At 46.9% G+C, this 22,848-nt stretch overlaps 1 protein-coding gene across 1 annotated transcript in view; it reads left to right on the top strand.

Annotated features, from left to right (window-relative positions):
• LOC136588412 (NXPE family member 4-like) overlaps nucleotides 1–22,848 on the top strand; it is a 114,981-nt gene that overhangs the window by 73,041 nt on the left and 19,092 nt on the right. Inside the window, exon 4 of the mRNA XM_066587600.1 lies at nucleotides 12,207–12,268. Coding sequence (XP_066443697.1) covers nucleotides 12,207–12,268 — 62 coding nt within the window. The remainder of the gene's footprint in view (nucleotides 1–12,206; nucleotides 12,269–22,848) is intronic.

Here is a 22,848-nt window from a genome sequence, read left to right as displayed (position 1 = left end):
ACGTCTCATTAATGCAGTAATGCTCCTTTTGTTTGGCCCAAACCAGTGCCTCAGATAACTGTGGTAACACGAGAGAAAATACATGTTTCAAAGTGCTGATCCCCTGACCCCAAGCCGGAGGAGGAGGTGGCATTACAAGGCCAAGAAACCATGACCAGGACCCGCTATAGTCTGTGTGGGAAGTATGTGAGCGGGCCCTGGGTCAGGCTCGGTCCCAGCCTCCACCTTGTGTGACCCAAGGGGCCCTGAGTTACATAGCAAGGGGAAATCCATGTGTCCCAACACAATTCATTCTGTGTAGGTGTCAGATAGCTCAATCAGCACCGCAAGTGGAAAGCCATCTGCACTCTGCACCCTACCCAGGTCAGTCAGGGTATTCGTGCCAGATAGGTAAAACACCGCGATGGGAAGTCTTTGTGCACCCACAGTATAGGTAAACCCCTGTGACATTCCTGTAGCAAAGGTATAGGCAGACCCCAGTAACATTTCTGTAGTAAAAGTATAGGCAGACCCCTGTAACATTTCTGTAGTAAAAGTATAGGCAGACCCAGTAACATTTCTGTAGTAAAAGTAGAGGCAGACCTCAGTAACATTCCTGTAGCAAAAGTATAGGCAGACCCCTGTAACATTTTTGTAGTAGAAGAATAGGCAGACCCCTGTAACATTTCTGTAGTAAAAGTAGAGGCAGACCTCTGTAACATTCCTGTAACATTTTTGTAGCAAGAGTATAGGCGAACCCCTGAAACATTGCTGTACCATGAGTGTAGGTGAAGGCCAGAAAAATTAGTTAGATAACAGTATAGGCGAGGGCCAGAAAAATTTGTGTACCAAGAGTACAAGTGTACCCCTGAAAAATTGCTCAACCGCGAGGGCAGGTGAAACCCATAAACATCTTTTAAAGATACAGCTCGCTGTTGCTTAATTTGTAACAGAGGCTGGAGGCAGCCCTGTGAAAAAAAATTGGTTTCTGACTGTTAAAGTATCTTTAAAATAAAAAGAAAATGATCAGCGCCACCAAAACATGAACAAATATGTTGCAATATGAACAACGAATAAATTGAACTCACCAGGTGCTCAGCGGGAACCCCGTTTGTGTGTGGGGTAGCCCGCCTGTACTGGAAGTCCTAGTAGACTTATAAAAAGTACTTGGAATCAAAACGATGATCCTGTAGGGTCCAATGAGCTGCAGAAAAAAATGTGCTGCCCCAAAAGGGCATATTGCCCAATGGGGTGAAGAAACCAAAAACCAAGAAAATCCGTGCTAGACTGGTTCCTGAATCAGGACTATCTTCCAAGGAAAAGATATTGTTTTTAATAATTCCCAAAAGAATTTAATTTATTCATAAAGATTCAAAAAGTCAATTCCATAGCAAAAGATATTCTGCATATGTAAGAACCCTGCAACGCGTTTCGCCGTGATATAACGCCTTTTTCAAGCATATAAAGGAGGATAATTGTGTGCTTTATATATGCCCCTAATGATGTGCCTTCCGTGTTTAGCGGGTGACGAGGATACCTCATGCCGGATGCCGGTGGGGATACTGACGTCACCACGCACAGCGCATGACACGGCTCTACGTAGCCGCGACCTCGATGCGCATGCGTGATTGACGTCATCACGCAAAGTGTGTCACGTGGCTTTCCATGGCCGTGAACCCATTTCGCATGTCTGAGGATTGAACCGCATTATGCGTGTCACCCAACTGATACTTCACTGCGCATGTGTGTCTGCAATATGCGCTTATACGGAGGAACATCAAAAGAGGCACTTGTATCAAACGTCCTCCCGCTACAACACCACGGCTCGAATTACCCAAATAAATTAGCAAAACAATTCATTCACAGAGGGGCTGATAGTTCTTATAAAGCCACAATCATAGATAATAACCTAAAGTTTCTTGTTGTTATAATTAAAAATAAGGTATATAGAAACAACATAAAAAAATATACTATAAAAAAAGTTTTTTGTATAAAATAAGCAGCATACTTAAGAATTCACAGAGGGGGCAGCAAAGTCTTGCCGAAAAGAAAAATAGAGCCCTATCACGGGGAAGACTTGAATTAAAACTTCATAAATTTTATTAAGAATATATTAAAAAACACACCAAGGGCACAACATGTAGTAAATCATAAGTGTCGCATTCACAAGGTTTGTGGCACCTCCGATTCGACTTACACAGACTAACAAATATGACATATAAGTTCAGTCCTAACCTGTTGATGGTGTTAGTGATATCTTATTGCTGATGTATAAATGTCACACAATTCGGAAAATATTTGTTGAGAGAGGATCTAAACCACCTCTATCCTCACTGATGGTGGTCTATTCTTGTGTGTGGACTTGGTAACAAATGAGGATAGATTTTTTATAAAACTGACTATCACCAACACAGGTGGGACTTCAATTCTGAAAATTTCTTTCTATGGTCACATACTGCTCCTATCCTCTCTTTGAGCAATATGCTTATCAACCAATTCGGCTCAATTGAAGCATGATTTCTGGAGCTGCTATTTCCAGGGAGGTTACCTCTTTCAATAGTTCACTTCAGTTTGTGTGGAGGTCTCCAATTATATAGTATGCAGCTCTTATGGAGTATGCCACTCTTATGGCAGCGTACTCAGGCTTAATAGAGGTCTACTTATTATACAGTGTGCAACTCTTATACAGAAGCTCTATTGTGTAATGTGAAGCTCTTCTGCAGTACGTAGCTCGACGCGTTTCACCACTATGTATAAGTGGATCTTCAGGAGAGATGGTACTTAAAGAATCAAGAGCAAATATCGGGTCTCGTGCATTACTTGAGCTTAAATTCAAGATGATGTTAGTCCTATAGATAGCCTACGTTTCCCATTTATTCCAAAGCTTAAAGAGGTGAACAAAAAGCTCAGATAGCAGAGCCTATGTTAGTTTGTTGTTTGGGAACCTCTAACTTATAGTATCTCAACTTTAGTTAGATCTTAATTGAAGGTCTAGCAATTGTTGATTTTGTATAGAGTATGCGCTTCCAATCCACCTTTTAGATATAGGGGGATGGTAGCTAGACGTCGATCAATGCTTGATATAAGAGCATAGATTGACTTGTTGTCTAAATCCCCTTCTGACATATGGCGATTTAATGCCCAGATTCAGAAGGTTGGACCAATAAGGGTAATGTCTCTTTAAGAGGGAGTCTATCCCCCCGCTCATAAGATGCCAACGTTTTGGTATAATGGCACAGATGATTTAGAGACAACCCAGTCTAGAAGCCAGATCTCTAAAGTTTAAAGTTAGAGGAGTTTCCCTATTGTATAATAGATAGCTCAGGAAAAACAATAAAGAGTAGTTCCCATAGCCTCAGTGGTAGACTAGGGAATGAAGAGCCCTCTAGTTCTGGCCTGATTTTATAATCATATACTCCGCCCCTTGGGTAGGGGCCAGATTCCACAGTCCAATCCTGTGTCTCCAGGTTCGACAACAAGGGACCCATGTGCAATACAGAGCCGCATGATTACCCCAAACCATTGGCAGAACGATCACTGGAGATATCCACCATCCGGTAACCAGGTACGCATCTCAAGATTTTAAAAAGGGGGTCGTGATCTTGTGCATGAAGCTATGATAGATTGAAGGGAGTGTTTCTACCGGTACGTCTGCCGCATTATGATGACAGTAAGCGTCAGCACGTCAGGTGTGGTTTGTGTACGCGGTGCGCCCATGGTATAGAATGCGTTCCATGTTCGCGCATGACGTCATGACGTCTGGAGCGTCGTGCGCGCGTCATCACGCACATGACGCGGAGATTCTGGATCGGTGTCTGATTACTGACGTATGCTGTTAAGGGTGAATTAGATAGGATAATACACCCAGCATCCGAGTGGGGCGGAGTTTTAAATGCTGTTGTAAGAATGGTCCAGGATGGGAGCGGTTATAAACAGAGGGCCCTGATGGCTCATATATTCTTTATAATGGGTGGTAAGCATTACAAGTGCCATCCCAATCGGTGGCTGTAGTTGTCATAAGGGTGTGCCTAAAGCTTTGTAGGTTATTATTATTATTATGTCCCCACCGCGTTATATACTACTGGCCAATAATAACCTGATAAGGGATCAGCGCAAGACATCCAGTTACTTTTTTCAAGTCACAGCATAGAGCCTCCGCTATCTACAAGTCTCTGTGTGCAGTGAATTAAGTCACAGTTGTCAGTGCTGTACAGTGGGGTAATTTATTTGGTCCCTGCTCTATTCTTAATCCGCCATAATGAGCAGTAGGGGTAAGCGTCAAGGACGAGGACGTGGACGCGGATGCGGACGTCCAAGTGAGGGTGTGGGCACAGGCCGAGTTCCTGGTCCAGGTGAATCATAGCCGGCTGCTGCGGGATTAGGAAAGAGGCAAGTTTCTGGGATCCACAGCTTTATATCTGAATTTATGGGTCCGCGTGGTAGACCTTTATTACAAACAGAGCAGTGTGAGCAGGTCCTGTCGTGGATGGCAGAAAATGCGTCCAGCAATGTATCGACCACCCAGTTTTCTACGCAGTCCACTACTGCAACTCTGAATCCTTTGGCTACTGGTCCTCCTTCCTCCCAGCCTCCTTACTCCACGAAAATGACATATTCTGGGCAGGCAGACTCCCAGGAACTGTACTCGTTTCCCTGCCATGAGTGGGAAAAACTGGTTCCTCTCTCACCTGAAGAGGTTGTCGTGATCGATGCCCAACCTATGGAAATTTCCCGGAGTCCGGGTGATGAGGCTGGGGACTTCCGGCAACTGTCTCAAGAGCTTTTTGTGTGTGAGGAGGATGATTAGGAGAGACAGTTGTCTGTCAGTGAGGTATTAGTAAGGGCAGTAACTCCGAGGGAGGAGCGCACAGAGGATTTGGAGGAAGAGCAGCTGGACGATAAGGTGACTGACCCCATCTGGTTTGCTAAGCCTACTAAGGACAGGGCTTCAGAGGGGGAGGCAAGTGCAGCAGCAGGACAGGTTGGAAGAGGCAGTGAAATGGCCAGGGGTAGAGGCAGGGCCAGAGTGAAGAATCCCCCAACTGTTTTCCAAAGCACCCCCTCGCGGCAAGCCTCCGTGCAGAGGGCTAGGTGTTCAAAGGTTTGGATGTTTTTTAGTGAGAGCGCGGATGACCGACGAACAGTGGTGTGCAACCTGTGTCGCACCAAGATCAGCCGGGGAGCCACCACTACCAGCCTCACTATCACCACCAACATGCGCAGGCATATGATGGCCAAGCACCCCACAAGGTGGGACGAAGGCCGTTCACTGCCTCCGGGTCACACCACTGCCTCTTCCCCTGTGCCCCAACCTGCAACACAGATCCTATCCCCCTCTCAGGACACAGGCATGAGCGCCTCCCGGCCTTCACCCACACCCTTACCTCCACTGTCCTCCACCCCATCCAGCAATGTCTCTCAGTGCAGCGCTCAGCTGTCGCTAAGACAGGCGTTGGAGCGAAAGCGCACATACGCCGCTACGCACCCGCACGCACAAGCTTTAAACGTGCACATTGCCAAATTAATCAGCCTGGAGATGCTGCCGTACAGGCTTGTGGAAACGAAGGCTTTCAAAAACATGATGGCTGCGGCGGTCTCGCGCTACTCGGTCCCCAGTCGCCACTATTTTTCCCGGTGTGCCGTCCCAGCCCTACACCAGCAGGTCTCCCACAACAATAATCATGCCCTCACCAACGCGGTTACTGGAAAGGTTCACTTAACCATGGACACAAGGACAAGTACTGGCGGGCAGGGCCACTATATCTCCCTTACGGCACATTGGGTGAATTTGGTGGAGGCTGCGACCGAGTCAGAGCCTGGGACTGCTCATGTCCTACTCACACCCAGAATAGCGGGTCCTACTTCGGTGCTGGTATCTGTGGCGTTTTATGCCACCTCCTCCAAACCCTCCTCCTCGTCCTTTGCCACCTCTACCTCTCCATTAAGAAGTGTGAACACGTCGCCAGCAGTTGGTATCGCGCGGCAGCACAGCAGTGGGCAAGCGTCAGCAGGCCATGCTGAAACTAATCAGCTTAGGTGACAAGAGGCACACAGCCCCCGAACTGTTGCAGGGTCTGACAGAGCAGATCGACCTCTGGCTTTCGCCGCTGAGCCTCTAATCGGGCATGGTCGTGTGTGACAACGGCCGTAACCTGGTGGCGGCTCTGCAGCCTCACACATGTGCCATGCCTGGCCCACGTCTTCAATCTGGTGGTTCAGCGGTTTCTGAAAAACTACCCCCACTTGTCTGACCTGCTTGGCGAGGTCTGCGCACATTTCCGCAAGTCCACCACGGACACTGCCACCCTGAGGACCCTGCAACATCGCTTTCAGCTCCCAGAACACTGACTGCTGTGCGACGTGCCCAAACGCTGGAATTCTACGCTGCACATGTTGGCCAGGCTGTATGAGCAGTGTAAAGCAATAGTGGAATACCAGCTGCAACATGGGCGGCGTAGTGGTAGTCAGCCTCCCCAATTCTTTACTGAGGAGTGGGCCTGGATGGCAGATATCTGCCAGGTCCTCTGAAACTTTGAGGAGTCTACCCAGATGGTGAGCAGCAATGCTGCAATCATTAACGTTACCATCCCGCTGCTTTGCCTGCTAAGAAGTGCGCTGCAAAGCATAAAGGCTGACGCTTTGCGGTTGGAACAGGAGCCGGGGATGACAGTATGTCGCTTAATAGCCAGATCACCCTCATGTCTATATCTCAGCGTGTTTTGGAGGAGGAGGAGGGGGAGGAGCAGGAGGAGGAGGGGGAAAAGATAGCTGGGCACACTGCAGAGTGTACCCATGCTGCTTGCCTCTCATCTGTTCAGCGTGTATGGGCTGCAGAGGAGGATGCTAAAAGTCATCTTCCCAGTGAGGACAGTGATGCGTTGTGTACTGGTACCCTGGCACACATGGCTGACTTCATGTTAGGCTGCCTTTCTTGTGACCCTCGCGTTAGACGCATTCTGGCAAGCACGGATTGCTGGGTGTACACCCTTCTCGACCCACGGTATAAGGAGAACCTTTCCACTCTCATTCCCGAAGAGGAAAGGGGTACAGGAGTGATGCAATACTACAAGGCCCTGGTGGAAAAAGTGATGCTAAACTTCCCATCTGACAGCGCTAGTGGCAGAAGACGCAGTTCCGAGGGCCAAGTAGCAGGGGAGGCGCCGGGATCAGGCAGCATGTCCAGCGCAGGCAGGGGAACACTCTCCAAGGCCTTTGCCAGCTTTATGGCTCCCCAGCAAGACTGTGTCACCACTCCCCAGTCAAGGCTGAGTCGGAGGGAGCACTGTAAAAAGATGGTGAGGGAGTATGTAGCCGATCGTACCACCGTCCTCCGTGATGCCTCTGCTCCATACAACTATTGGGTGTCAAAGCTGGACACGTGGCACGAACTTGCGCTGTACGCCCTGGGTGTTTAGTGCAGCTGGGGAAATCATCACGGATAAGCGCACCCACCTGTCAACTGCCAGTGCCGACATGCCAGACTTCTCTTCTCCACTGGGGGAGAGCAGCCGAACCTAAATATTCTATTCGCTGCAATCGGAGAAAAAAGCATTCTCTATCACCGGAAAAAAGGGGGGAATTAGCTTTGTTAATCACTCTCGGATATTATTACTCCTCCTACTACTACTCCTCCTACTAAAACAGCATGTCGTCACGCTGAACTGCCAACTTTTCTGCGGCCCAAAAGTCTCTGCTTACAATTTTTTTCCAATTTTTCAAAGTTTCAAAAGTATTGTATTGATGCTTTAACAGTCAGAAACCTATTTTTTTCACAGGGCTGCTTCCAGGCTCTGTTACAAATTAAGCAACAGTGAGCTGTATCTTTAAAAAAAATGTTTAGGGGTTTCACCTACCCTCGCGGTTGAGCAATTTTTCATAGGTACACTTGTACTCTCAGTACAAAATTTTTTCTGTCCCTCGCCTATACTGTTATCTTACTAATTTTTCCGGCCTTCGCCTACACTCATGGTACACCAATGTTATTGGGGTCCGTCTATACTTTTACTACAGAAATGTTACTGGGGTCTGTCTATACCTTTGCTACAAGAATGTTACTAGGGTCTGCCTCTACTTTTACTACAGAAATGTTACAGGGATCTGTCTATACTTTTGCTACAGGAATGTTACTGAGGTCTGCCTCTACTTTTACTACAGAAATGTTACTGGGTCTGCCTATACTTTTACTACAGAAATGTTACTAGGGTCCGCCTATACTTTTGCTACAGAAATGTTACTGGGGTCTGCCTTTACCTTTGCTACATAAATGTAACTGGGGTCCTGCCTATACTTTTGCTACACAAATGTTACAGGGATCTGCCTATACCTTTGCTACAGAATTGTTCCTGGGGTCCGTCTATACTTTTACTACAGAAATGTTACAGGGGTCTGCCTATACCTTTGCTACAGGAATGTTACAGGGGTCTGCCACTACTTTTACTACAGAAATGTTACTGGGTTCTGCCTATGCTTCTGCTACAGAAATATTACAGGGGGCTGCCTATACCTTTGCTACAGAAATGTTACTGGGGTCCGTCTATACTTTTACTACAGAAATGTTACAGGGGTCTGTCCATACTTTTGCTACAGGAATGTAACAGGGGTCTGCCTATACTTCTGCTACAGAAATGTTACTGGGGTCCGCCTATACTTTTACTACAGAAATGTTACTGTGGTCCGCCTATACTTTTGCTACAGAAATGTTACAGGGGTCTGCCTATACCTTTGCTACAGGAATGTTACAGGGGTCTGCCTATAATGTGGGTGCACAAAGATTTCTCATCGCAGTGTTTTACCTATCTGGCACAAATACACTGACTGACTTGGGTAGGGTTCAGAGTGCGGATGGCTTTCCACTTGCGGTGCTGATTGAGCTATCTGACACCTACACAGAATGAATTGTGTGGGGACACAAGGATTTCCCATTGCTATGTAACTCAGGGCACCTTGGGTCCCACAAGGTGGAGGCTGGGACCGAGCCTTACCCAGGGCCCGCTCACATACTTCCCACACAGACTATCGCGGGTCCTGGTCATGGTTTCTTGGCCTTGTAATGCCACCTCCTCCTCCTGCTTGGGGTCAGGGGATCAGCACTGGGCAGCATGTATTTTCTCTCGTGTTACCACAGTTATCTGAGGCACTGGTTTGGGCCAAACAAAAGGAGCATTACTGCATTAATGAGACGTTCACAGCTGTACTAGCATCAGAGTCTGCTTTATGCCCACGATTACTGAGGGTGTGTGCAGAGTACGAGGTCCTCGGCAGAGTGAAAGTCTACCATGTTTGGGCACTGTAACTGCTTCATGTTTAATACTTTCCTTGGGTTCCTTGGCTTGCCTATGCTGTGAGTGCACAAAGACTTCCCATAGCAGTGTTTTACCTGTCTGACACAAATACACTGACTGACTAGGGCTGAAATGTAGGCCGAGGCCCTTAGCAGGGTGAAAATCTGCCATGTTTGGGCACTCTGATTTCTTCTTGTGTAATACCATCTTTGTGCACCGACAGCATAGGCAAGCCCAAGGAACTCAAAGACTTTTTAATGTGGTGTTGAGCTATCTGACACCTACACAGAATGAATTGTGTGTTAACACATGGATTTCCCATTGTTATGTAACTCGCGGCACCTTGGGTCACACAAGATGGAGGCTGGTACCGAGCCTGACCCTGGGCCCGCTCACGTGCTTCCTACACAGAGTCTTGCTGCATTGTGGAGATGTTTAGAAGTGCTGGCACCTGAGTCCCCTTTATGCCCACGTTTGCGGCTCCTGACAATTTTGTGACGGAGGTGGCACTGGATTGGAATGATGATCGTATGTCAATTTATCATCAATTCTCAACAGCATTGTGGGCTATCACCTACACTTTCAAAGGGGGTTGCTGCCTGGCACTGCCAACCCTCTGCAGTGTGTGCCTCACGTTCCTCTTCATCCAGTACACGCTTATAAATAGACATGAGGGTGGTGTGGCTATGAAGCGAGCGTGTGGCATGAGGGCAGCTGAACGCTGTGCAGGGAAACTTTTGGGTGCGCTGTGGATGCAGGATCGTGTGGGGGGTTTGGACAGCAAAGCCAGCATGTAACCCAGGAGAAGAGGCAGCGGTGTCACCCAAAGGCAGTGATTGTCCTTGGTTGAAGGTAGTGTGGTGCATAGCTAAGGTGTGCCTTGCTAATGAGGGTTTGTCTGTAAAATTTTTTAGGGGTGATGCCAGACTCTTGCCCCCATTGTGGCTTAATAGTGGTACCTGGGAGCCTCAGATGCAGCCATGCATGCTGCCCCTGCCCTTCCCTATTCGTTTCTGTGGTGTTTCCATGACTTTCGGATGTTTTCTGGTGTTTGACAAGTCATCAGCTATGCGGAGCATAGGTCCTATACAAAAATGCTCGAGTCGCCCATTGACTTCAATGGAGTTCGTTACTCAAAATGAGCTCATGAGTATTACGGAAAGTTCGACTCGAGCAACGAGCACCCGAGCATTTTGGTGCTCGCTCATCTCTACTGAATATATTTGGAGGCTAAGGACGAAAGAGAGAAGAGTTTGTCAAGTGTAGAGTGCTATCTATAAGAGGTCACCTTGTCACTGGCAGATGAACTCACACACTTTGATCAAAACGTGCGCTAAGAGCCTCACATTTTTATGCAGTAAATATATTAATGCAATTTATAATTCAGATAATTAATGTTTGTACTGTACTACTACCCCTTTGCTTCACATATACAGTGTATATAAAAAGTCTACACACCCCTGTTAAAATGCCATGTTTTTATGTTAAAAAAAATCAACAAAAATGAATCATTTTTTATGTAATTCCACCTTCATTGTGACCCATTAGCTGTACAATTCCATTGGAAATCAAACTGAAATCTTTTAGGGTAGAATATTTTAAAAAGAAAACTAAAATAATGTGGTTGCATAAATATACATACCTTAAAACTAACACTTTCTTGATGTACCCTTTGACTTTCTAACAGCATTCAGTCTTTTTGGGTAGTTGTCTATCAGCATGGCAATCTTTTCTCACTCTTCCTTGCAAAAGCTCTCCAAATCTGTCAGATTGAGAGGGCATCTCATGTGTACCGCTCCCTTCAGGTCAATGGGATTCATGTCTTTGCTCTGGCTGGGCTATTTCAAAACTTTGATCTTCTTCTGGCGAATCCATTCTTTTGCTGATTTGGAGTAGTCTTTGGGTCATTGCCATGCTGAAAGGTGAAATTCCGCTCTATCTTCAGCTTTTTAGTATGAATCTGAAGGTTTTGTGCCAAAATTGACTAATATTTGGTACAGAGCAGATTTAAAGGGCATCACAGGTTTAGTGCAACCTACAACCATGACGTCAGCATGGAGACCCAGAGCCGCCAGCGGCGGACACATTGGAATGGGCAGTATCAGCTCCATTGTTATGTTGTGCCATGAGGGAATGGCTTGCAAAAAAAAATTATTTTATTTTGCAAAACCTTTTTAATATTCGCTATTCCATCCAGACCAAATTTTCTTTGGTCCACTGTTTTATTGTGCAATTTGTTGTGGTGGATCTGGACATTAAAGAAGCATTTTCTTGAACCTCTTAAAATTGGACTATAATGGGAATGTCAAAAGCGTAAAAAAATTGGGATGTTTTTTCTTCTCTTTAATGGTTACTGGCACATTTCTCTGTATGGCACAATGGTATGGTTATACCGCTTGAATGTCCTTAAAGGGGTATTCTGGGCTTTTTTAACTGATGAACTATTCTCTTGATAGGTCATCAGTAGGTGCTGGATGGGGGTCTGTTGCTCAGGACCCTCGTCCATCAGCTGATCGTTTTGCTGACTACACTAGCAGTGGGCTGAATGTTGTCATCAGTGGTCAGAGCACCAGCTTTTCTCCCAATGAAATCAACAAGAGCGCTTTGCTGCTCTTACACTTCCTGTTCAGGACTGGGCACAATGTCTTCGCCATGGTCCTGAGCAGGAAGTGTAGAAGCAGTGCGGCACTCTCATCCATGTCAATGGGAGTGAAATCAGAACTCTAACGTTCTCCTCTGACCCCTGGTGACAACATCCAGCCAGTGAAGTAAGGCACATGATCAGCTGCTGGACGGGAGTCCCGAGCAGCACGGAATACCCCTTTTAATTCAACACAGATTAGCATGCAGTGAGAAAAGCTGAAAACAGTATCTACTGTGTGGTCTGTCAGTATATTATCTAAGAAAAATGTTTTTAATGACCTTGTTTTATAATTCTTTTCCCAGAGAAAACATTGCAGTACAAATTCCCACAACCCCTGAATATGTTGATGTGCAGAAATGTACCAGTAAGTATTCAGTGCAAAGGTCAGCAAACTAGCCCTCTTCCAAAATCAAGAAATTTTTTTTTAGTACTACTAACGTGTTTCCCCGAAAATAGGGCACCCCCTGAAAGTAAGACATTGTAAGACATTTGCAGAAGTCCCAAATATAAGGCACCCCCTGATAGTAAGGCATAGTAAAGTGTGCAGGCAAGTCAAGAGGCCTGTCCCCTGCTGCCATCCCCGTTGTCTCCTACCTTCAGATGTATAGGTAGATCTGCAGACAGTCTGCTCTTATCCTGTCCCTGCTGTACTGTACGAGTGTGCTGTGGTGAGCTCCCCTTGCTGGCTGGAAAAGTCCATACTGTACGTTCTGTTCCTGCTGTAAACGTCTGCTGTGATGAGCTCCCCCTGGTGGCCGGAAGCTGCAGTACCATCCCTGCTTACAAGTGGTACAGGAACTTCTGTCTGCAGACAGGTACGTTACTTTACAGCCCTTATTTTTTCTTATGGCTCTGTGTGTGAGTCAGGCAACCTGTGTGTGATTCTTAAGGCTGGGTTCTCACAGAGCGTATTTCCAGCGGAAATCTCGCGGTTTGGCCACAGCGATAAACGGCGAGATTTCCACAGGGAACGCGCTGCTTCAAAACCCACGGCACTTTGCCGCTTGTTTTGAAGCGACCTGGCCACACGCTTTTCCGTTTCTGTGGCCGGTGAATCCACACCACAACGCCAGCTTCTCCCAGCTTTGCCGTGACAGATTTGCTGTCCCATGTGGACGAGATTTCTGAGAAATTTCGTCCACAAAGCTGGAAATTAATGACTACATTGAAAATAGAATGGAGAGAAATCAGTGTGGAAACTTTGTGAAGCCTAAACTACAAGAGGTCGTTACTTGGGTGAAGAATTCATGGGAGAGAATCACTGACAGTTGCATTGCAGATGCACTACAAGCCGGCTACTTTGACAAGAAGGGCTCGTTTAATGATACTGCGGTTGCTAGGCACGAGAGATTTGGCCCAAAGATTTTACAAGAAATGGAGTGTCAAGAAATTCAGCAGGAGATTCCGAGTTCAGATGTTTATGATGATGTGCCAGAAAATGATGACATGACTGTCATTGAGTAATTTTTGCTGTGTTTTCACAGTTTGTCTAGCTATATTGGTTTGTGGTGACAACTACGGTACTGTGCAGTATATACAGTAATAAATGTAAATTTTTTTTGTTAAACAATAAATGTGAATTCTTCTTCATTGAAAAATAAGACACCCCCTGAAAATAAGACGTAGCGCATATTTAGGAGCAAAAATTAATATAAGACACGTCTTATTTTTGGGGAAACAGGGTAGCTATTAGACATTGCTATCTTATAAGTGTCAAACTCATTTTCACCATGGGCCACATCAGCCTTATGGTTGCTTTCAAAAGGCCAATTGAAATTGGATAGTAATGTCTCTGACCCCTGTCTAGTCACAAGCGTTTGTAATTGCAGGCACAGCTCCTAATTATTTCAATGAGAGCTGCACCTGTAATTACCAGCGCCGGTCACTACAAAGGGGTCGGAACAGCGCTTTCACCATAACACCTGTTTATTCCAGTGGGGCACATAAAATGAGATGGCGGGCCCTGTGTTTAACAACTGTGCTATAACTCAATAGCAGAGCCATTAAAGAACCTTGAAACATAAATAGGGATTTTAGCCAAGCCAGAGTCCATCATCAGTACAGAGCAGAGGACAGGTAACCTGGGTAAAGGACCTTTGATAAAGATCTCAGGTGGGAGGGAAGGTTTCATTTTCTGGAATGCCAGCTAAAATCCATCATATCATGGCACTTAAATTGAAAGCATTAAAATCTGCCTACAATGTAACTTCTTAGCTATAGCATAACATTATACTGCAGGAGCGATCAAAGCATCGCATGTTGTAGTCCCCCAGGAGGGCTTAAAAGAAAAGTGAAAATTAGATCAATACAGTTTTATTCATTGTAAAAAAAAAGTAATAAAAGTTTAAATCATCCCCCCTTTTTCCATATCTAATAAAAAATCTAAATCATTAAAAAAATATATATTTGGTATTGCCGCATCCGTAAAAGTCTAATCCATCAAAGTAGCGTATTATTCACCCTGCACGGTGAACGTCGTCCGAAAAAAAAATAACACCAGAAATGCACTTTTTCACTTACCCTGTCACCCAGAAAAAAACGCAATAAAAAGCGATAAAAAAGACGTATGAATTCTGAATTGGTACTAACATAAACTACAGGACATCCCACAAAACATAAGCCCTCACACAACTACGTCGATGGAAAAATTAAAAAGTTATTGCTCGCAGAAGATGGCGGCAGAAAATAAGAAAAAATGAAATGTCTTTGAAAAACAAAATGAGTTGTACAGTAGAAAAAAAACTATACAAGTTTGGTATTGTTGTAATCGCACTGACCCATTGAATAATTGTTTTAGTTTGTGCGCCGTGGAAACAAGACGCACTGAAAGATGGCGGGATGTCATTTTTTCTTCATTTTACTCCCCTTGGAATTTTTAAAAAGTTTTTCAGTACATTATATGGTACAGTAAATGGCACCATTTAAAAATACAACTCGTCCTGCAAAAAACACGCCATCATACAGCGACGTTGATGGATAAATAAAGGGGTTACAATTTTTTTGAAGGGGGGAGGAAAATACGAAAATGGAAAAAAAGGGGCCGCGTCATTAAGGGGTTAATAATACTCCATGAATAAAAAATATAGTAGAACAGCATTATAGAGGTGACTATATACCTAAACATTAAAACTATATACATAATTGAAAAATGCTAAATAATATTTGGCCTGATGTTCAAACTCATGGTCTAATAAGTTGCGAGAGTTAAGATCCAAAAGGCTTTAGATCATCCAGCAATTTTTGTTGGCAATCCCCTTTTCTGGTTTGTGCATTACCAATGTTTGACAAATACTTGTGCATTTTGCTTTAAAATACCAGTAGTACAAAATACATACTTGTATTACAATTGTTGTAGCTTTTTAAAATGGTATTCCCGTCTCAGGAATCCTATTTCAATGTGTTTAAAATCACAAAGGAATGCAGTCAACCATAAAATGTTTATTGCGAAAATGCTCCATTCTGTAGATATTGAAGATATGGATGCCTCTGTCCTTTGGTTGTTTATTGCTCATTGCCAGGGAAACAGACCACGTCTTCTGTGGAAAGAAATAGTAGAGGAGGTTGGTGCTTTTGCACCTTTTCCATCTAAATCTGGTGGCCAGTGTCAGGGAGGAGAGAGGGGGGAACCCCGACTGATTCCACCTCTGTCGCCTTTTTGTCATGGATCGACTAATTCAAGCGCACTCGCCGCTACCAATTTGTCACGGCAGAGCCTTGATTGATCATTCTAGTGGGATTGCAAGCATGGAGTCATTAGAATACAGGCTGGTTTGTACCTAGCTATCTGGGGTTCTGCACATATGCAAAATAAAAGCTCAAATCACCGCCTGATCCGCTCTAACGACTCCCGCACTCTACAATACCCACACACATTTGCTGCCACCACCAGCTGTTAAAGGTAAGCTGGAACCCAGATTATGAATTATGAACACAAATCTTCGGAGTTATGGTTTCTTTTTAAAATGGACAAGGCTTGACCAATAAATTGCAGATTTATTCTAAAAAAGACTAGCAGTGCTAAATATTTGTAAGTAAACAAATATATACAGAAAAAGATGTTACAATGGAGATAAGGTATACAGGCATACACAACAGACAATATTTTTAAAAAAACAAGGAGAAAATAAAGAAAGTTACCAGATTTGCGATACTCGACCCAAGGTTCTGATGCAAACAGGATAGCCTTACCATGTAGCGTATCTCCGAAGTCTGACAACTGGGTCTTTCTTAGACCTTAGTTTTTAAAGTTTCACCAGAACACACTTCCCCTAGTGTCTCTGAGGTCATTCAGAGACGGGTGGGGTAAATGCATATGGACCTATGGAAAAAACATAATTCCCCATTTCGGCCATATCTCTGCAGGAGATCTTCCGATCAAGAATATGTGCCTGGCATATTTCTGGTTATGATTTTATCTACTCAGCATTGCCAAATATAACACAGAAAGTATTACCAGGTACATAAATATGCCATTTATGGGTGTTTTGTGCCCCACACCCTAATGAGTTTAGATGTGTTTTGTTCAGCTGGCCCGCCCAATTCTGAAAATATAATTCATATCTGGCTAGGATCTTCACTAGAGAGGAGCGAACGTACTCGTCCGAGCTTGATGCTCACTCGAGTATTAGGGTACTCGAGACGCTCGTTACTCGAGACGAGCACCACGCGTTGCTCGAGTCGATTTCATTTCCTTCCCTGCATGTTTTGCGCCATTTTCTGGCCAATAGACATGCAGGGAAGGCATTACAACTTCCTCCTGTGACGTTCCAGCCCTATCCCACCCCCCTGCAGGGAGTGGCTGGTGAGATCAAGTGACCGCCGAGTATTTAAAGCAGTCCCGCCCGCTGCTCGCCTCAGACACACGCTGACAGAGATTAGGGAGAGTGCTACTGGTGCTATAGGGAGAGTGTTAGCGTCTTCAAGAACCCCAACGGTCCTTCCTAGGGGCACATCTGACCGTGTGCATTACTGTTGTGGCTGCTAAGCACCAATTTTTTTTTTTCATATTGGGCTCTGCAGACTATTGCGTTGTCAGTCTGCAGCCAATTATACAGAGTATTGGGTCAGTACTGGTCAGGCAGGGACAGTGCTAGTGTAGAATCCTGTCAACAAGTACCCCAAAAAAGCTCCTGCTTAGGGCTACCTGTGCGAGTGTGCAGTTTACCGCGTGGCTGCTAGGAGTTGTAGTTGCTCACTATTAACCAGCTAGGCCTTTCTGCAGCCTTGCGTATAATTTTTTTGGCCTACAGTGTGCGTAACATAACCGCTGTCAGCCTCCAAGTGCAGGCAAATAATTGCCTAATTTTTTACACCGCTCTGTGTGTCCCGTCAACTTCACGCACAGTGTACGGCCATAGCCGCTGATAGAGGGAAAGACATATACACGTTATCTAGGCGGCTGGTTTTAAAAAAACAAAAACTAAACAAAATGCTCCTCCTTAGGGCTACCTGTGCGCGTGTGCAGTTTACTGCATGGCTGCTAGGAGTTGTAGTTGCTCACTATTAGCCAGCCAGGCCTTTCTGCAGCCTAGCATATAATTTTTTGGCCTACAGTGTGCGTAACATAACTGCAGTCAGCCTCCAAGTGCAGGCAAATAAATGCATAATTGATTACACCGCTCTGTGTCTGCTGTATTCGAAATACACCATGCTGAGGGGTAGGGGAAGGCCCAGAGGATGTGGCCGTGGATGCGGGCGAGGACGCAGAGGTCCAAGTGAGGGTGTGGGCACAGGCCGAGTTCCTGGTCCAGGTGAATCGCAGCCGGCTGCTGCGGGATTAGGAGAGAGGCAAGTTTCTGGGGTCCCCAGCTTCATATCACAATTTATGGGTCCACGTGGTAGACCTTTATTACAAAATGAGCAGTGTGAGCAGGTCCTGTTGTGGATAGCAGAAAATGCATTCAGCAATGTATCGACCACCCAGTCTTCTACGCCGTCCACTGCTGCAACTCTAAATCCTCTTACTGCTGCTCCTCCTTCCTCCCAGCCTCCTCACTCCATGAAAATGACACATTCTGATGAGCAGACAGACTCCCAGGAACTGTTCTCAGGCCCCTGCCTTGATTGGGAAAAAATGGTTCCTCTCCCACCTGAGGAGTTTGTCGTGACTGATGCCCAACCTTTGGAAAGCTCCCGGGGTCCGGGTGATGAGCCTGGGGACTACCAGCAACTGTCTCAAGAGCTTTCAGTGGGTGAGGAGGTTGATGATGATGAGACACAGTTGTCTATCTGTGAGGTAGTAGTAAGGGCAGTAAGTCCGAGGGAGGAGCGCACAGAGGATTCGTAGAAAGAGCAGCTGGACAATGAGGTGACTGACCCCACCTGGTTCGCTAAGCCAACTGAGGAGAGGTCTTCAGAGAGGGAGGCAAGTGCAGCAGCAATACAGGTTGGAAGTGGGATGGCCAGGGGTAGAGGCAGGGCCAGAGCAAAGACTCCCCCAACTGTTTCCCAAAGCACCCTCTCTCGCACCAAGCCACCCTGCAGAGGCCTAGGTGTTCAAAGGTGTGGATGTTTTTCAGTGAGAGCACGGATGACCGACGAACAGTGGTGTGCAACCTGTGTCGCGCCAAGATCAGCCGGGGAGCCACCAGTACCAGCCTCACCACCACCAGCATGCGCAGGCATATGATGGCCAAGCACCCCACGAGGTGGGACGAAGGCCGTTCACCGCCTCCGGGTCGCACCACTGCCTCTTCCCCTGGGCCCCAATCTGCCACTTAGATCCAACCCCCCTCTCAGGACACAGGCACGAGCGCCTCCCGGCCTGCACCCACACCCTCACCTCCACATTGCGAAATTGATCAGCCTGGAGATGCTGCCGTAAAGGCTTGTGGAAACGGAGGCTTTCCAAAACATGATGGCGGCGGCGGTCCCACGCTACTCGGTCCCCAGTCGCCACTATTTTTCCTGGTGTGCCATCCCAGCCCTACACCAGCACGTCTCCCGCAAAATCAATCGTGCCCTCACCAACGCGGTTACTGGGAAGGTTCACTTAACCACGGACACGTGGACAAGTACTAGTGGGCAGGGCCACTATATCTCCCTGACGGCACATTGTGTGAATTTGGTGGAGGCTGGGACCGAGTCAGAGCCTGGGACCGCACACGTCCTACCCACACCCAGAATTGCGGGTCCTTCATCGGTTCTGGTATCTGCGGCGGTCTATGCCGCCTGCTCTAAACCCTCCCCCTCCTCCTCCTCCGCAACCTTTACCTCTCAATTAAGAAATGTGAGCAGCACGTCGCCAGCAGCTGAAACTACTCAGCCTAGGTGACAAGAGGCACACGGCCCCCGAGCTGTTGCTGGGTCTGATTGAGCAGACAGACCTCTGGCTTTCGCCGCTGAGCCTCCAACCGGGCATGGTCGTGTGTGACAACGGCCGTAACCTGGTGGCGGTTTCTGAAAAACTACCCGCACTTGTCAGACCTGCTCGGCAAGGTGCGCCGCGTCTGCGCACATTTCCGCAAGTCCACCACGGACGCTGCCACCCTGGGGACCCTGCAACATCGGTTTAATCTGCCAGAGCACCGGCTGCTGTGCGACGTGCCCACACAGTGGAATTCTGCGCTCCACATGTTGGCCGGGCTCTATGAGCAGCGTAGAGCAATAGTGGAATACCAACTCCAACATGGGCGGCGTAGTGGGAGTCAGCCTCTCCAAATCTTTACTGAGGAGTGGGCCTGGTGCAATCATTAGCGTCACCATTCCTCTGCTATGCCTGCTTAGAAATTTGCTGCAAAGCATAAAGGCTGACGCTTTGCGGTCGGAACAGGAGACGGAGGAAGAGAGTATGTCTTGATAGTCAGAGCACCCTCATGTCTATACATCAGCGCGTTTTGGAGGAGGAGGAAGAGGAGGGGGAGGAGCAGGAGGAGGAGGGGGAAGAGACTGCTGGGCCCACTGCAGAGTGTACCCATGCTGCTTGCCTCCCATCTGTTCAGCGTGTATGGCCTGTGGACGAGGAGGAGGAGGAGGATCCCCGGTATAAGGAGAACCTTTCCACTCTCATTCCCGAAGAGGAAAGGGGTTCGAGAGTGATGCAATACCACAGGGCCCTGGTGGACAAACTGATGTTAAACTTCCCATCTGACAGCGCTAGCGGCAGAAGGCGCAGTTCCGAGGGCCAAGTAGCAGGGGAGGCGCGGAGATCAGGCAGCATGTCCAGCGCAGGCAGGGGAACACTCTCCAAGGCCTTTGCCAGCTTTATGGCTCCCCAGCAAGACTGTGTCACCACTCCCCAGTCAAGGCTGAGTCGGAGGGAGCACTGTAAAAAGATGGTGAGGGAGTACGTAGCCGATCGTACCACCATCTTCCGTGATGCCTCAGCTCCATACAACTATTGGGTGTCAAAGCTGGACACGTGGCACGAACTTGCGCTGTATGCCCTGGAGGTGCTGCCTTTCCCTGCCGCTAGCGTCTTGTCAGAGAGGGTGTTTAGTGCAGCTGGGGGAATCATCACAGAGAAGCGTACCCGCCTGTCAACTGACAGTGCCGACATGCTTACACTCATAAAGATGAACAAAGCCTGGATTTCCCCAGACTTCTCTTCTCCACCGAGCAGCGGAACCTAATGATTCTTTTTGCTGCAACCGCAGATAAAAGCACTCTTCTCTGTCACCGGTAAAACGGGGCATTTAGCTTTGTCAATCTGTCTCTTACATTAGTCCTCCTCCTGCTACTCCTCCTCCAGAAACAACATGTCATCGTGCTGAATGGCCAATTTTTCTGCGGCCCAAAAGGCTCATCTACATCTACCAATGTATTTACAATTTTTCTAAGTTTCAAAAGTATTGAGACTGTAACATGAACCAATTTTTTCAACAGGCTCTGTTACAAATTAAGCAACAGTGAGCTGTATCTTTAAAAAAAATGTTTATGGGTTTCACCTGCCCTCTCGGTTGATAAATTTTTCATAGGTACACTTGTCCTCTTGGTACACTAATTTTTGGGGCCCACCACGCCTACACTCTTATCCAACTACTTTTTCTGGCGTTCGCCTATGCTCATGGTATCCCAATGTTTCAGAGGTTTGCCTATACTATTACTACAGAAATTTTACTGGGGTCTGCCTGCCTATACTTCTGCTACAAGAAAGTTACAGGGGTCTTCCTATACTGCTGCCACAAGGATGTTACTGGGGTCTGCCAATACTGCTGCCACGTTAATGTTACAGGGGTATGCCTATACTTCTGCTACAGAAATGTTACTGGGATCTGCCTATACTGTTACTACAGAAATGTTACTCGGCTCTGTCTACACCGTTACCACAGAAATGTTAGTGAAGTCTGTCTATATTTCCGCCACGTTAATGTTACTGGGGTCTGCGTATACTTCTGCTAAAAAAATGGTACTGGGGTCCACCTATACCTTTGCTACATAAATGTTACAGGGGTCTGCTTATACAGCGGCAACAGACATGTTACTGGGGTCTGCCTTTACTTCTACAGAAATGGTACTGGGGTCTGCCTATACTGCTGCTACAAAAATGTTACAGGGGTCTGCATATACTGCTGCTACACAAATGTTACAGGGGTCTGCCTATACTTCTGCTAATGAAATGTTACTGGGGTCTGTCTATACTGTTACTTCAGAAATGTTACTGGGGTCTCCCTAGACTTCTGCCACATAACTGTTACTGGGTTCAGCTTATACCTTTGCTACAGGAATATTACAGGGGTCTGTGTATACTATGGGTGCACTGAGTCTTCCCATCGTGGTGTTCTACCTATCTGGCCCGAAAAACAACCCAGACTGACTAGGGCATGGCGTATGGGCCGCAGCCAACATGTATTTCCTCTCACACAACCGCAGCTATCCGGGGCACTGCAATGGGATTTCTTTCTGTACCGTCTGTGTGTTCCTGCTAGCCACCCATGCTGTGGGTGCACACAGACTTGCCATAGCGGAGTTGTACCTGCCTGGCACTTTTTAAAAAAAAAAAACAGAATGTCTAGGGCATGGCGTGTGGGTCGCAGCCAACATGTATTTCCTCTCACGCAACCGCAGCTATCCGGGGCACTGCAATGGGATTTCTTTCTGTACCGTCTGTATGTTCCTGCTAGCCACCCATGCTGCGGGTGCACACAGACTTGCCATTATGGAGTTGTACCTGCCTGGCACTTTTAAAAAACCCAGAATGTCTAGGGCATGGCGTGTGGGCCGCAGCCAACATGTATTTCCTCTTACGCAACTGCAGCTATCTGGGGCACTGCAATGGGATTTCTTTCTGTATCGTCTGTGTGTTCCTGCTGGCCACCCATGCTGCGGGTGCACACAGACTTGCCATAGCGGAGTTGTACCTGCCTGGCACTTTTAAAGAAACCACGAATGTCTAGGGCATGGCGTGTGGGCCAAAGCCAATATGTATTTTCTATCACGTAACCTCAGCTATCCGGGGCACTGCAATGGGATTTCTTTATGTACCGTTTGTGGGTTCCTGGGGGCCACCCATGCTGTGGGTGCACACAGACTTCTCATTGAGGTGTTTTACCTGTCTGTCCCCAAAACACTGACAGACTTGGGTGGGGTGCAGAGTGCAGATGGTTTACCCCTTGCGTTGTCGATGAGGTATCCGACACCCAAACAGAATGAGTAGTGTGTGGACACATGGAGTCCCCATTGAACGCAGAGTCATGCGCGGGGGGGGGGGGGTTGGGCAGCATGTAACCCAGGAGAAGAGGCAGGGGTGTGTCCCGCAGGCAGTGATTGTGCTTGGTTGGAGGTAGTGTGGTGCTTAGCTAAGGTGTGCCTTGCTAATGAGGGTTTGTCCGAAGTAAAAATTGTTAGGGGGGGGGGCACTCTTGCCGCTATTGTGGCTTAATAGTGAGACCTGGGAACCTGAGATGCAGCCCAACATGTTGCCCCTCGCCTGCCCTATTCGTATCTGTATCGTTCCCATCACTTTTGTAGGTTTTAAAGATTTGCACAAATGAAAACCTGAGCGAG

This window comes from Eleutherodactylus coqui, chromosome 13 (assembly GCF_035609145.1).
Source record: "Eleutherodactylus coqui strain aEleCoq1 chromosome 13, aEleCoq1.hap1, whole genome shotgun sequence".
Lineage (NCBI taxonomy): Eukaryota > Metazoa > Chordata > Amphibia > Anura > Eleutherodactylidae > Eleutherodactylus > Eleutherodactylus coqui.
The sequence above is the reverse complement of the archived record's forward strand: the minus strand, read 5'-3'. Positions and strand labels throughout refer to the sequence as shown.